This window comes from Dryobates pubescens, chromosome Z (assembly GCF_014839835.1).
Source record: "Dryobates pubescens isolate bDryPub1 chromosome Z, bDryPub1.pri, whole genome shotgun sequence".
Lineage (NCBI taxonomy): Eukaryota > Metazoa > Chordata > Aves > Piciformes > Picidae > Dryobates > Dryobates pubescens.
Window position 1 is genome coordinate 120,318,793 of NC_071657.1, and position 15,960 is coordinate 120,334,752.

At 50.4% G+C, this 15,960-nt stretch overlaps 1 protein-coding gene across 1 annotated transcript in view; it reads right to left on the reverse strand.

The window, feature by feature from the left end:
- The window catches only part of STRIP2 (striatin interacting protein 2), a 28,494-nt gene that overhangs the window by 9,003 nt on the left and 3,531 nt on the right, over window positions 1–15,960 (reverse strand). The window contains exons 3-17 of the mRNA XM_054177850.1: window positions 14,121–14,190; window positions 12,498–12,572; window positions 12,269–12,403; window positions 11,968–12,088; window positions 11,635–11,703; window positions 11,426–11,532; window positions 11,179–11,306; window positions 10,776–10,961; window positions 8,530–8,753; window positions 6,821–6,886; window positions 6,045–6,108; window positions 5,269–5,340; window positions 4,689–4,763; window positions 2,836–2,933; window positions 2,201–2,327 (exon numbers count right to left, since the gene is read on the reverse strand). Of these exons, the coding sequence (XP_054033825.1) occupies window positions 2,201–2,327; window positions 2,836–2,933; window positions 4,689–4,763; window positions 5,269–5,340; window positions 6,045–6,108; window positions 6,821–6,886; window positions 8,530–8,753; window positions 10,776–10,961; window positions 11,179–11,306; window positions 11,426–11,532; window positions 11,635–11,703; window positions 11,968–12,088; window positions 12,269–12,403; window positions 12,498–12,572; window positions 14,121–14,190 (1,617 nt within the window). The remainder of the gene's footprint in view (window positions 1–2,200; window positions 2,328–2,835; window positions 2,934–4,688; window positions 4,764–5,268; window positions 5,341–6,044; window positions 6,109–6,820; window positions 6,887–8,529; window positions 8,754–10,775; window positions 10,962–11,178; window positions 11,307–11,425; window positions 11,533–11,634; window positions 11,704–11,967; window positions 12,089–12,268; window positions 12,404–12,497; window positions 12,573–14,120; window positions 14,191–15,960) is intronic.

Sequence of the window (15,960 nt, forward strand, 5' to 3'; positions counted from 1 at the left end):
ACTGTCATCTAAAGAGACAAGACACAAATAGGAGTAACATCCCAGCCCATCCCATTCCATCCTGCCCATGCCTCTCACTACCCTGCAATCAACATCCCAAGTTTGAGAGTGAGGAAACAGTTTTTTCTTCCCCATAGAATCATTTTGGTTGAAAAAGACCTTGAAGATCATCCAGTCCAACCATTCTCTAACTCTACCAAGACTGTTGTTAAACCACGTCCCTCAGCACCACATCTTTGTGACTTTCAAACACCTCCAGGGATTGGTATTCAACATCTCATTTCAGCTTGGTATAAGCTGTTGACACTTGGCACATCACCAATGACACCCACCATCATTCTTTGAGTGTGAGTAATGGGCAGTCCCTGCTAGCCAGAATTGGAGATGGTCTCATTGCTTTGAAATGCAGCTTTCAGTGACTGGTCTGTTGTATCTGTTCTGACCAAAGATAGTGCTGAACTGCAGTAGGATCTGAGAATCATAGAACCATGTTGGTTGGAAGAGACCTTTAAGATCATCAAGTCCAACTGTTTTAACTCAGCATTGTCAGGTCACCACTAAACCATGTCCCTCAGCACCATTATTTCTGGGGCTTTGAAACCCTTCCAGGGATGGGAACTCCACCACTGCCCTGCCAGCCTGGGCCAGGCCTTGATAACCTTCAAGGGGAAGAAATTGTTCCTCATATCTAATCTAAACCTACCCTGGGGCAACTTGAGGCCATTTGCTCTTGTCCTATCACTTCTTAGGAGAAGAAACCAACCCCCACCTAGCTCCAGCCTCCTTTCAGGGAGTTGTAGAGAGGCAGAAGGTCTCCCCTCAGCTTCCTTTTCTCCAGGCTCAACAACCTCGGGTCCCTCAGCTGCTCCTCAGAGGACCTGTTCTCCAGATCCTTCTCTGCAGAAGTCTTGACAGAACCAAGACAAAACCTCATAATTTCTGTTGGTGTGAGGGCTTGTGCAGTTACTGCCACACTCACATGGCAACCAGTGAGCACCAGCAGAGCCTGAACCAACCATGTTCTGCTTTACCTTCTGCTGCATTCTGGAAACATCATCTCAGCCCCAAGAGTGATTTTGGGGGTGCTCTCTGAGACCAGTTTTGGCACCAAAAGAAATTATGATGGCTCACCAAAAATCAGACACAAAAGTAGAAGCAGGGGGAGAAACTTTGCAGCTTTCTCCAGGCCTAGTATCAGAATGCAAAGCTCCTTCTGCCATGGAGGAAGAAATGAGTCAAATCATTTTGTGGGGTGAAGAGAAAAAATTAAGGGACATGGTTGGACCCACCACAAACAAAAGATTTGTCAGAATGTGGAGATTTGTTTCATTTTATCTGATCCAATCCATGGATTTCTATTTCTCCTCAGTGGGCTTCATAACACAGCTGGATTTGTACCATGATGAAACCTTTACAAGAAAAAGCCCTAAATTGTATGTCTTGGAGAACTTGATTGACTTGGGTGAAGAATTGTGCTCAGGCCACAACCCCAATCAGACCTTGGTGGATTTTTGATCAAGTGAAGCCCTCCTGTGAGTCCAGTTCAATTGGTGTCATGCAGATGACACAAAAATCAGATTTCATCTTGGACCCAACCTCCAGCCTCTGTTGAAACTGGAGCTCCGAGAACATGATCCTGCTGAGGGACAGAAGATTAGTTGACCTCATGAGATCTTACCCAGCACTATTTCTGGTCACTGGAGAGGAGTCAGTGCTAAAGAGGGGTTTGTTTAACCCTATAACCTTCCCCTTTCTGCCAGGGGAAGCTCATGCTACCTCCTAAATTTTAACCTGATCAACCACAGCATGAAGTTTTCCAGAAGCCTGGAAGCTCCTTCCACATGAGTGGAAACATTCCTGTCAAACCCCTCTGAGATATATTTGGAGCAGGTTATCCCTGTTCAAATCCTGGCCTAAGGGTAGGGTTTCCCATTATGGAAAGGTTGAATGAGGCATTGAGCCAGGTTAGATGAGGCCTTGAATAATCTGCTGTAGTGGAAGGTGTCCCTGCCAATGCCAGGGGGTGGTGGTGGGGTTGGAACTAGATAATTGTCAAGAATCCTTCCAACCCAAATGGTTCTATGAAAAGCTATCTGCAACTTCTTATGGAAACCCTTCCTGGAGAGGCCTTTTAGAACAGAGTCCAATAGAACACACCAGCTTCAAGACCATCTTGGTGACTGCCAACTCCTTCACTCACCTGGTAGATGTGGTTCAGCTTGAAGTGCTTGAGGAGCAGCAGCAGGACTGCTGAGATGCTCTTCACGATGATCTCTTTGTGCCTGTTCACATCAATCCCCAATTTCATACTCTGAAGAACAGTGATGCTGGATTGGAGAAGAAAGCAGCAACAGCACCATGGGTATGAGAGCAAGGAGGATTAAGGGACTGTTGAGTTCTTATACTATCTGGAATGGCTCTGCAGAAAGAGAGACCTTCACTTCCCTTTGAGACTCCCATTCCCATCCCCTTCTCTTTGGTGACCCCAATAAAGGGTGGGTGAAAAAAGTTGATTGCCCTCCATCAGCAATCTTGGAGGAGCAGGATGAAGGACATCTACCAGATGTTCACTTATTTTGATGATCTATGTCAATCAGCAGGACTTTATGATTGGTGGCTGCCAACTGTGCTTGATTCGTTACACTCCTGAGAAACCAGCATCACCTCTTGGCTTTCAGCCCTCTGCCCTGCTGGCAACAGTAGCTTGCACCTATCCAAGAGTTGTCCCCAAATCTGGAGCCCCATGAACCTATTGGCAACTCCCAACTCTCCTGCATGGTCCAAGACTTCACTGCAAAGCTGAGATGGCTGGTGGCCACCTCTTCAAGAACTTACGGCATCTCTTCAGGCAACACATCTGCCAGGATGTTGATGGAGTCGGTCTTGGCTTTGGAGGTTGGTGCTGCAGCAAGGAGGATCTTCAGCAAAGCTATCTGCAGGAGAGAACAGGTGTAGAGGGATGCTTCCAGAAGGGTCATTCCTTCTTTCTCCCTCACTTGATGAAACTGCTCAAGTCAACTCTACAGTGTTTCACCAGCCCAAGCTCCCCTCACTTTGATGGTGTGTGGCCGTTTGACGCTGTGCCTTTAAGGAAGGGGCAAACCACCACATGGTGCCTAGGCTCAACCTCTCCTTTTATACCCTGAGCAAACAGGCCAAATGTGGTGACCATGGCAATTCTGTGCCCAGGTGGACAAGAATGCCACCAGAATCCTGGCTTGGATCAGCAATAGCGTGGCCAGCAGGACCAGGGCAGGGCTTATCCCCCTGGACTGGGCACTGGTGAGGCCACACCTCAAATCCTGGGCTCAGTTTTGGGCCCTTCATTCCAAAATGGACATTGAGGGGCTGGAGCATATCCAGAGAGGGGCAATGAAGTTGGTAAAGTCTGGGGGGAAAAAAAAGGGTGTGGAGAGCTTCTGCAGAGCAACCGAGGGACCTGAGATGGGCTCTGTCTGGAGAAAAGAAGGCTGAGGGGAGACCTTCTGCCTCTGTACAACTCCCTGAATGGAGGTTGGAGCCAGATGGGGGTTGGTCACTTCTTCCTTGGGAGAGGACAAGAGAAAAGGGCCTCAAGTTGCCCCACAGGAGGTTTAGGTTGGACATGAGGAACAATTTCTTCCCCTTGAGGGTTGTCAAGGCCTGACCCAGGCTGCCCAGGGCAGTGGTGGAGTCTCCATGCCTGGAGGTGTTTAAAAGCCTTATAGATGTGATGCTGAGGGACACAGTTTAGTGGTGACCTGGCAGTGTTGGATTAAGGGGTGGACTCTATGATCTTAGAGGTCTTTTCCAACCCAAACAATTCTGTGACTCTATGATTTAGTTCCACTCCCACTGCCAGGGACACAGACACCTACCACTAGATCAGATTGTACATAGCCTCACCCAACCTGGCAACAGAGCTGAATTTCAGGACACTCCGGGAATCTCTTGGGGCCATGGAAAGTCTTCAAGGGATGTCCCTCAAAAGAATGTCTTAAGTTAGCGTCTCCACAGTTTGAATAGTTCTTGAGAGCATAGCAAGGTTGGCAGAGATCTGAAGGTGGTGTCCATTTGTCTGCTGAGCCACATAAACCACAATGATGGTTTAGTTTGGTTCCTGGCCCAGCAAGCCGTGGAGATCCTGGCCCCAAGCATGGAGATCAGTGCAGTATCATAATGGAAAGCTAATTTCAGCAAGAAGGAGATTCTCAAGAGTCCTCAAGAGAAGGAGATGCTCAAGGGAGCAGTGAAGTCTGTAGGTTGCTTCTTGAGGTCAGAAGTGAAGATGCCTGCCTCATTGTGTAAGGTAAGGACTTGTTGGTTAACCCTACAACTCACATAGCTCAAAAGATGACATCAAGCCAACCCAAAAGGTCCCTCTTGGTATCCAGAGGACAGAAGCCAGTTTTGAGTTCCCACCAACATGGAGGACTTTGCTCCCTGTTTCCAGTTCCCCCCTGCCATCTTATTGTCCAACCACTGACCTGTCTCCAACCATTTGACTGTGTCCCTGGCTATACACTCCTCTCTGAACCCCTTCTCTTGAACTGTACTTTCCATCCAACTCTACTCTGGATTTCCAACAAAATCTTACCAGTAAGGTCCTGAACACACCCCAGCAGCCCCATGCTGAGCTCTACCCTTCACAGACTGGTTCCATTCCCCACTCAGAACCCCTTCTTCATTTCTAAGAAATCTGAGCTCACCATGTACTGGGGGAGATTGTACAACATTGCTCGATACAAGATCTCACAAGGGGTTTCTTGGACTTCCTCTTCCCCCTAGCATAAAGAAACAAAGGAAAAATTAGGGATTGCCAGTCCATACAAGTGAGGTTCATCAGTCATCTCTGTAAAACCCAGCTTGAGGTCTTAACGATGGGCCTAGCTGCATGCATTCTAGCTGGTCAGGGGTTGAAACAAGCAGCCTAGGGAGGTGGTGGAATCACCATCCCTGGATGTGTTCAGAAAAAAAGTGTAGACATGGCACTTTGGGACATGGTTTAGTATCGCAGTATCACAGTATAACTAAAGTTGGAAGAGACCCCAAGGATCATCGAGTCCAACCTGTCTCAGTAGACCTCACGACTTATGATGATCTTAGAGGTTTTTTCCAACTTTTATGATTTTGTTCTGACTGCAGGAAGCCTCAGGCCTTTCTTTATTGATACATTTGATCAAGACATGGACTTCTAGAAAAGGGAGCATCCAGTGTGTGTCTTAGAAATCATGGAGAACATCTGAATTTCTGCAGCACCTTGGGTGATGGGGTGCAACAACTTCTTACCAGAGACATGGGGCACTTCTCCAGCTCCTCTTCATTCTTGATCTGGACATCTGAGATGGAAACATACTTGTGCTGGTAGAACAGAGAGAGAGAGAAGCAGAGCAACATCACAACTGAAGGGTGAAACACAGTGATGGCAACAGTTGGTCATTGCAAGAATGTCCCAGTTAGATGTGTAGGTCACAGCAGATATATGGAGAAATCATCTTTGTGGGGGACATCCCTCTGTCCCTGAAGGCCCTCACACATCCTGCCTTTGCTTGCTTCCACCTACTCCTTCTAGGATCTATGAAAATGGAGAAGAGGGACAGTGGCCTCCAAAAGGCAATCCAGACACCTCCAGTTGGCCTCTCTTGAGCCGTTTGGACCTTGACTGGATTCATCAAGTTAACATCTCAAGGCAGAGAGGAGCAAGAGCTCAGACCAAAGGTGTTGCTGAACATCAGTGGAAGAGGAGCAGAAGACTAAATTAAATTAAACATTTACTGTGGGCTGAGAACATACATCTGAGGAACCTGAGACTCATTGTAAGTGCTGTGCCACAAAGTTTGTGTGGGAGACTTCATGTTCTGCAACCCTCCCATGGCCTTGGGGATCTTGACCAATGATTTCCCCCTGCCAATGAGATCCCCATGGGTCCAATCGCACCTCAGAACATCTGTTGAATGCCAAGGGAGCAAAAATAGCAAGGGATGAGGTTAGACAAGCTGAGTGCTGCTCATCAAGGCTTCCTGGGCTGCTTCACCCAAGCACTGTGCATGGACCCACCATCTCACCTGCTTCAGTGTCTTCACGCTCTCATGAATGGGTCGTGGTAGCCCTATCAGGGTCTCAGTGTCTCTGTGGAGAATGAAAGAAGGTAAGTATGAGGGTGGGAAGAAGATCTGTGTGTAGAATCATTAAGGTCATAAGATCTTTTTTTAACATCCCCACACTTCCATTTCATATAAGATAAAAAAGGGAGCCTGTAGTCTACTGAGTGTACTGAACTCATCTCACATGGGTCAGGAACTGGGAAGAGTGTTGGTGTGATCTGCCCACCCATGCACTTGCTCCCCAGCAAAGCCTGCAAAAAAGAGGGGTGACACCAGAGTGAAGGATTGGGGTGAAGTCAGGTCTCTGCATGGAGCCAGCTTGAACCCAGCACTGCACCTCAAAATAGATGTACCCTGCTGGAACCATTACAAGATGACTCTTGTCCCACAGCTTGATTTCTTCACAAAGTGGTTGGTTTGCTGTGGATGCCAGGTTGTTCCAACCCCCTCTACCATCAAACTGGTCTCAGGCTTGGGTCAGAGGTCACTTATTCTGGGCTAGGTATGTTTTCTAATAGAGGTCCTTGGAGACCATCATCTCCAAGAAGATGTTTTAATAACAGAAGATGCACTGCTGCAGCCCCAGTGAAACCCATCATTGTGCCACATAGTCCCAAACATGTCAGCCTGGTTGAGCTGAGAAAGCCTCAGCTCTGTGGACACCTCCCACCAGTTAAACTCCACTGACTGGAGAACGAGGGGACAGACTTTGTTGGATCTACACACACAACACTCACTGTCCCAACGTGAATCCAATGAATTTGTTCCTGCTGGCTTCCAGGAAATGCTCGATGTCTTTCTGTCTGATGGAGACACAAAACCAAGAACATTGGAACATACTCATAGACCAGATCCCAGCCTACACTGCTCAGAAAGGTCATAAGACCACCAAGAACCTCTGAGCTTTCTAGGATTGATTTCTAGAGGTCTTGATAGAGGCATTATGGCTCTTCTTGGGTGGAGCAACATGAACCAAATTAATGTGGATTTGCTGTGCAAAAACAGAGAAGAGTTCTCTACAATCACCACCTTTTATCCACCTTCTGTCCTCCTACCACATGCATCTTCAAGTAGCATCTGCTTGCTCTGAGCAAACAAATGTTGTCTTCACAGTCTAGCAGAGCATGTGCTGTTCCAAGAGAGCAAACTGACATCATGACAGCAAGATGAACTTCAAGGTCCCTTCCAACCCAAACCATTCTATGAATCTGCATAGTGAGAGTGGTGAGGGACTGGACCAGCTTGCCCAGGGAGGCTGTGAATGCCCTCTCCCTGGAGGTGTTCAAGGCCAGGTTGGATGAGGCCTTGAGCAGCCTGGTCTAGTGGGAGGCATTCTGGCCCGCGGCAGGGGGGCTGAAACTAGATGATCTTCAAGGTCCCTTCTAACCCAAACCATTCTATGAAACTATGAATCTTGTTCACCTTGGGCAGCTTTCTTGAGAAGCTGGTCAGGGTCTCAGAGCTACAAATAGGACATGAGCCATGAGTCAAAGCTCTTCCAACTGTATTTTCCAGGCATCAGCCAAGAAAAACAAAGCTCATTTGATTCCAAAGCTGAGAACATGTTAGGTGTAGAACCATGGCACCATGTGTGTGGAGACCGACATGGGAAACCAGCTCTTGCCATGTGCCTGTGAGGAGAGCTCTGGATAGAGACACTTAACCCTGTCCTTGCTCCCACACCACACACATGTACTTGCTTCTGGATGAAACAGAGACTTTGAATCAACAGCAAAACATCTCACATGGATTAGAGGGAAGGGATCAGAGGCTTTCACCTTCTTTTCCTAATCCTTCTCCTTCATCACTTGTAGGAGAACTGTTGTAGAGCCATAAGATTGTTTTGGTTGGAAAAAAACTCTAAGGTCATTGAGTTCAATTGTCAACCTAAGACCACCATGACTCCAAGTGCCATGTCCACACATTTCTTGAACACCTTCACAGATGATGACTCCACCACCTCCCTGATCAACCTGTTTCAATGCCTGTCCTGAGGAAGGGAAAGTCCCAGTTTCTTCATCCTCAGATGTTTGTCTCCAATTTATCACCTTAGAGCAAGGCTATTCCAGAAGGCTTCATCTTGCAGCATAAGAGTCCTACTCACCAAGAGGTAATGTCATTGACCAGCTCCCAAGATGATTAGTGTAGGACCTTGCCCTACCAAAATCAATTGGTGCTGGTTGGGGAAGGTGACCCTGTTCCCACAGCCTTCCAGCAGAAGGCTCCTTTCCATTACAAGCTGAGATGTCCAAAATGGGATTGCCACTTACTGACCAAGCTTGGTTTGGAACACCTGAGAAAGAGCTCAGCTGAATCTAGCCCAGAAAGGATCAACCAAAACAAAGAAGCAGAGTCACTCCAAACATGTCCCAGACACATTCAACCTGTAATGAACTCCAGGAGAGGTGGGACTAGGGAGGGTGGTCATGACACCAGATGGTTTTACCTGACTTTGGGGGCCCAGGGGAGCCCTTTGGGGAATGACACCCTCTCAATGGATGGGTGATGAGCAGGCATTGCAGGAATAATTGTGTCCCGCTCCATCAGGTCCAGTTCCCCCTCAATCCCACTGTCCACGTCATCATTCTCCTCTTCATCAACTCCTGCTTCATCATTCTTGAAGGGGTCTCTCTCGTTGTAGATGTCCAAACTGTCTTGCTTCACCAGGGGCTGCAGCAGAAGAGGAAGGAGAAAGGGGTGGCTGTCAGGAAGATGGAGCCAGACTCTTCTCAGTGGGCCCCAGTGACATCACAAATGGTAATGGTCACAAACTTGAACATAGGAAGTTCCATCTAAACATGAGAAGGAACTTCTCTAAGGGTGGCAGAGCACTGGAACAGGATGACCAGGGAGGTGGTGAAGTCTCCATCTCTGGAGACTTTCAAGGCCCACCTGGACACGTTCCTATGTTATCTACTTTAGGTGATCTGCCTTGGCAGGAGTGTTGGACTTGATGGTCTTCAGAGGTACCTTCCAATTCCTACCATTCTGTGATGCTAGTCACTCCATGGAGTTCACTTCCCTCCCAGCTGCTGGCACCACATCTCTCCTTCCTGGAAGAACCAAGCCCCCGATGTTTTTCAGGTGGCTGGTGCCACCAAAGTGTGGACAAGAATAACCTCTTCAGTACCTCTAAGCTTGCTACTCTAGGAGATGTGACCCCATTTTCCATCTTAACATCCAACATCTCTCCCCTAGCAAAAGAGGACAGGACACAGCAACTTCAAGAGTGGAGCTTAAAAAAAGAGAAGCTTGCTGTGAGCAGTTTGCTCCTCAGTGCTTATCAGCCCTTTGCCACAGAATCAGGATGTCACAGAATCACCAAGGTTGAAAGAGACCTCAAAGATCATCAAGTCCAACCTCTCACCACAGACCTCATGACTAGACCATGGCACCAAGTGCCACATCCAATCCCCTCTTGAACACCTCCAGGGATGGTGACTCCACCACCTCCCTGGGCAGCCCATTCTAATGGCTAACAACTTTCTCAGTGAAGAACTTTCTCCTCACCTCCAGCCTAAACTTCCCCTGGCAAAGTTTGAGACTGTGTCCTGTTGTTCTGGTGCTGGTTGCCTGGGAGAAGAGACCAACTCCCTCCTGGCTACAACCACCCTTCAGGTAGTTGTAGACAGCAATAAGGTCTGCCCTGAGCCTCCTCTTCTCCAGGCTAAACAATCCCAGCTCCCTCAGCCTCTCCTCACAGGGCTGTGCTCAAGGCCTCTCCCCAGCCTCGTTGCCCTTCTCTGGACACGTTCAAGTGTCTCAATGTCCTTCTTAAACTGAGGGGCCCAGAACTGGACACAGTACTCAAGGTGTGGCCTAACCAGTGCCAGGTACAGGGGCGCAATGACTTCCCTGCTCTCACTTCCACTGGATCAAGTGCAGCATGGGGCTGATCTGCCACAGCTGAAACTGGTGGGTGAAAAGCTGGACATGAGCCACCACTATGCACTCCCAGCCCACAGCCAACCTGTCCTGGGCTGATCCCCAGCAGTGTAGACAGCTGGTGGAGGGAGGGGATTCTGCCCCTCTGCTGCACTCTGTTGAGACCCCACCTGCAGTGCTGGGGCCAGTTCTGGAGTCCTCAGCACAGGAGAGACATGGACCTATTGGAGCAGGGACAGAGAAGGAATGGAATGATGGAAGGACTGGAAGTTCTCTGCTGTGAGGCCAGGCTGAGAGAGCTGGGATTGTTCAGCTTAGAGAAAAGAAGACTCCAGGCATGCCTTATGGTGGCCTTTCAGGACTTAGAGGGGGTGAGAAGAAAGCTGGGGCCAGACACTTGAGTAAGGCCTGTTGTGATAGGACAAGGGGGTGGTGGTTTGAAACTAAAAGAGGGGGATTTAGATGAGATCCAAGGAGGAATTTTTTTTCCCAGTGAGAGTGGTGAGACCCTGTCACAGGTTGTCCACAGAGATGGTAGAAGCCCCATCTCTAGAACCATTCCAGGTCAGGTTGTTTTGGTCTCTGAGCAACCTGCTTTAGTTGCAGATGTCCCTGCTGACTGCGGGCGTTTGAATTAGGTGACTCTGAAAGATCCCTTCCAACCCAAACCTTTCTGTGATTCCATGGAACTGGAAAGTCAGAAGCACTTGAGGGGAAAGGGAGCTCAGGCTAATTCTTTAAGCAGGTGATGGTCCTCATTAGAAAAGGCTCTTGGACTGTCCTGCAAGAAGATGAGCCCAATCTTACCCTTCGGCTACGGTGACCACGCTTCTGCTGCTGCTGCTCCATGAGCTCGATGGAGTAGGTGGGAGGTGAAGCTGCCCGCATGCTGCGCATCACCTGGATGCTGTCCTCTGGCAAGGGTGGCAGCCCCAGCTCCTCCCTCTTCCTCACCTTCATTGCTTGCAGGGCTTCAAATCCACCCAATGTGAACTAGGAACCAACAAGAGAGGTGAGAATGTAGGGAGAAGGCATCCCACCTAGATTGCATGCCTCTTCTGGGCTTCCAACTAGAGACCTGAGGATGAGGACACCACAGCACTGGTATGTTCTCCAAACTTCTCACCCACCCCACATCCTCTGCATGGCTCAGCCCACCACCTTTCCAGAAACTGGTCATTTTAGGAATAAGAGAAGGGTTGGCACCCACCAGAAGCACCTTCCAGAGCAAGAGCAAGACCTTCTTCATGGGGAAGTGTGGAGCATGGCCACTGCAGAACTTGGTCACCATCATGAAGAGCAGAAGAGCAAATGGCTCATCACTGTGCACAGGGAAACCTGGGGTAGAGAGGGATCAGGAGCACGTTCAGAACAGATCCTTTTCATCCCTGAGATCTCTCCACTGGTTGAGCTCAACCAAGAGACCTCATTAGGGCATGATGAGCTTTGTGTCTCACCCAGCTCCATCCTGAAGGTCTCCCGGCAGGTTTTCCACTCAGGGGGGTCCTCCTCCTGCTCCACACGGATGTTTTCTACCATCAGGTACATGACACCAAGCAGCACCCTGCCAGGACAGCACAGCAGGTAGGTGGCACTGCCAGCCAGAGGCCACGTTGTTCCCAAAGGATGTCCCACAGCCACATTCTAGTGGGGTCTGAGGAGGTACCTGAGCTCCGTGCTGTCAGCCAGCGAGATGGCTGGCTTCCGCAGGGCACTGCTGCAGGCCTGGCTGTTGCTGTGGGCAAGGGGACAAGCTCAGCATCAGCCACCAAGCACCTCATCCTGACCCCCAGCCTATGTCTGAGTGGTAGAAATGCCATGGTAGAGGAACATGCCATGGCTGGGGCACCTCTGTGGTCCTCTGTGAGGAGGAGGAGGGGTGAGAAAGAAGAGGGTAAGAAGGATGAAGACGACAAGGGTGAGAAGAATAAGGAAAAAGAATAAGATGAAGAAGAGGACACAGTGGTGAGGAAGGCAAGGGTAGTGTGGGTCTTCTCACTCAATCTCCATGTTGAGCAGCTCCAGGAAGGCAGTAAAGGTTCCCAGCTGATACAGGAGGAAGCTGTTGTGCCGAGACCAGTACAGGACATCACCTTCATTATCACAGTCTCCAAAGACACCTGGAGAGACCCAAAGGGAGCTGCTGGCTAGGTAGGAGCTGCCTTTGAACCCCTGGAGCACATGGGACCATCCCAGGAAGGAGCTTCACTGCACCAACCTGGCACAACCCCGAAAGAAGGGTTTGCCCAAGTCCCCCATGCTGAAGCCAGGCAGCAGATATATGGGGACATGGTCCTTACCTTGTGCCAGGTAGAGGATGGCTCGTGCCACTTTGAGCCGCTTGTCCCTGTTGACCACCTCTAGCCCATCCAGCAGGCGCATGACATAAGCCTTCTGCTGACCCACATCCAGCTCCAGCCACCTCTTGCCTTGCACTGGAGAGGGGACAGGACAACCAGCTGGGTGCCTCTCTGGTGATCTCAGCTCCCTCCCTGAGCCCCAGGGTGATGAGCCCAAAGCTTGAGGTACCTTGAGTGTGAAAATCCTCCTCAAAGCATCTCCTGTTAGTGTTGAGTTCGGGCTCCTCAGTGTAGCTGTAGAGCTCTGATGGAGAGAGGGGTCAGTGGGGACCTGGAGGGGCTTCACCCTCCTCATCACCACCAAAAACCTTGTAGGGCTCTGAAATATCCCTAGGCACCCATGGAGACATGGGGCAGAGACCTGAACCTGTCAGCCTTTCTGTAGCTCCAAGGGTCATCATGGAGCCACCCAGTGCTACCAAAGTCATCATTTTGATCCTGATGCCCAGGCTGGTGCCCACAGCAACGGTGCTCCACCTGCATTTGCAGTTTCACAGGGCCTTTCTTGGGGGCTAATTTTCTGTCCCAGTTAAACCAGTTTGCAAAGGGAGGGATCATAGGAGCACCTGGGTGAAGCCTGCCCCTGATGCCACACTGTGGACATTTTGGGACCAGCAAATAGGAGCTGGACATGGAGAGACATGGTGCACCAAAACAGGTGATCTGGTGGAAGGTAGCTTTGTAAAGGACCTGGGAGTGCTGGTGGACAAGATGATGCCCAGAGCCAGTGATGTGGCCTCATGGCCAAGAAGGCAAATGGTCTCCTAAGGTGCGTGAAGAAGAGTGTGGACAGCAGGTAGAGGGAGGTTCTCCTCCCCCTCCACTCTATCCTAGGGAGGCCACAGCTGGAGTCCTGGGTCCGGTTCTGGGCTCCCCAGTTCAAGAGAGACTGGGAACTGGAGAGAACAGAAACTACTGGAGGAGTCCAGTGGAGGCTCTGAAGATGCTGAGAGGCCTGAAGCATCTCTGTGAGGAGCAAAGGATGAGAGACCTGGTACTGTTGGGCCTGAAGAAGAGCAGCCTGAGAGGGGATCTGATCAATGCTCAGCAAGAGCTTAAGGACCTGTGGGTGCAAGAGGATGGGGCCAGACTCTTGTCAGTGGTGCCCAGTGACAGGACAAGGAGTAACAGGCACAAACTGGAACCCAGAAGGTTCCATGAGGAGAAAGTTTTTGACTTTGAGAGCGGTGGAGCCCTGGAGGAGGCTGCCCCGAGAGGTTGTGGAGTCTCCTTGTCTGGGGAGATTCCAACCCCACCTGGTCATTCTGATCCTGGGCAGGCTTCTGTGAGTGACCCTGCTTTGGCAGGGGGTTAGACTGGATGGTCCCAGCCCCCACCACACTGGGACTCTGGGCTGTTGTGCTTGCTCCTCGAGCCAGACACAGGCAGCTAAAAATAGTCCCTTTGCTGGTGGAGATGTTGCTGGGAACCCTGAGGCTTGCAGAACAGCAGCAGCCAGAATCACTGCAGAGCCCGAAAATATGGGCTAAGGACTCAACCCATGGTGTGACAACCATGGTGAAGGTGACAATTCCCAGCCTGGAAGTGCCACCAGTTCTCCCACCCACTGCACACCCTTGTGTGGGGCAATCCCCATGCCCTGATGTGTCCCCTGTGGTGTCCCCAGGGAGTGAGAAGTGGCTTTCTATTAATAAACAGGGATGGATAACACCACCCAATAAATAGGGATGAATGACACCACACGAGGTCCTTCCCCCACCCCAATTTCACAGGGGATTTAAGGTTCTCCTTAACCTATTCATAGCACAACAGCCCCCACACACCACCTCACCTGCTAGCTCAGCTCCATGCCCATCAGTGTCCCCGTATTCAAACTCCAGGTTGGGACAATCCACCGAGCCCTGTGGAGTTAGGGGTTAGTGTTGGGGGGGTGCTGGCACATCCCGATGGATATTTTGGGAAGTAGGATGGCTGCCAGCCCTCACAGCCTTTGTGTTCAAGCTTCTCCAGCCAACACAGTGGCTGCTTGAAACCAAAATCCTAGAATGGTTTGGGTTGGAAGGGACTTTAAGGAGCATCTAGTTCCACCCCCCTGCCATGGGCAGGGACTTTCCTCTAGACCAGGTTGCTGTATGTCCCACCCTTGCATACCTCCACGGAGGAGACATTTAGAACTTCCTCAGGCAACCTGTTCCAGTGTCTTACCACCCTCACTGTAAAGAATGCCTTCCTAATATCCAGTCTAAATCCCCCCTCTTCCAGCTGATGCTGGTTGGAAGCAAAGGTGCTCAAGAAGGTGCAACCCCCACCATCTTCTGTCCTCAGCATCCCAAATCCCACAGTGTTCAGGGCTGGGATTTGCCCTTTTTGAAGGGTTGTGGATCTTCCCCCCTCCTCCTTCTCCTTCCCTGTGGATGAGGAACTGGAGCATGAAACTCCGCCAGAGGATTCCGTGCTACTGCAGACAGCCGACTCAATGTTGGCATCGTGCCCACCCATCAGGAAGGAAACACATGAATGGATAATCAACCTAATTAACATAATTCCTGATGCTGGAATCCCAGCATCCCTTCTCAGCAGCCAGGCTGAAACTGATGCACATCATCATCAATATTGATGACCCTGGAGGATGCATGGCTCCAGGATGAGGCTGATTTCATAGAATGGTTTGGTTGGAAGGGACCTAAAAGATCATCCAGTTCTAGCCCCCCCTGCCGTGGGCAGGGACCCCTCCCACTACATCAAGTTGCTCAAAGCTTCCTTCAGCCTGGTATTGGAGGGAGGAACTGTCCACAACCTCCCTGGGCAACCCAATCCAGCGTCTCACTACCCTTATGGTGAAGAACATCTTCCTAATGTCTAACCTAAATCTGTCCTGCTCCAGTTTCAAACTATTGCCCTTTGTCCTGTCACCACAGGCCCTTTTCAGCTTTCCTGTAGCAACCTTCAGGTACCAGATTTGCTCCAAACCACTGGTTTCTCACCCAATTTTTGCAGCCAAGCCAGCAGGGTGGTTTTGTGGAGTGAAAGCCCATGAGGAATCTGGTGAAGCACGTGCCACGCTAATCTGCTTGGTGAGGTCAAGCTGCTGCTCTGGGAGAGCCAGAAGGAAAATGCAGACTCCCACATTCATGGGCAAAGCTGAGGAGACCACAACTTGCACACCAGCCTCCAGGGTGGAGGGACAGGTTTTGGGCTAGACAACCCCAGGGACATCTTCAAGCCACAGCTCCTTGGCAGGGAAGCAGGGAGGTCTTCCCAGCCCCATCCTTTGCTCACAGGGGTTCTCCAGTGGCTTTATAGTGTCTGGGGAAATCAGTCCTGGGATGGATCTTGGTGACCTGAGTCCAGACCTGGCACCCATGGGTGCAGCTGGGGTGACAAAGCCCAGGAGGGATTTAGTGGTTACATTATTTGAGGGGGCTGTGGAAGAGAAGGGGGGTGAAGAAGAGGACTGCAGCCCCCAGACCCTAGTGAGGTGGGTGTGTGTGTTAAATGGGTGCCTGGAGGCTGTGGAACCCCAAAACCCGTCTGCCTGCTCTGGGAGTGAGGCAGGGAGGTGCCAGTGCTGGGAGCAGCCTCCCTGCTGACCCCAACTCCAAGATGGGCACCTCCCATCCCCACAGAACCCCACAAACTCCAAGGGCTCCTGCAGGAATCTGAACCTCCAG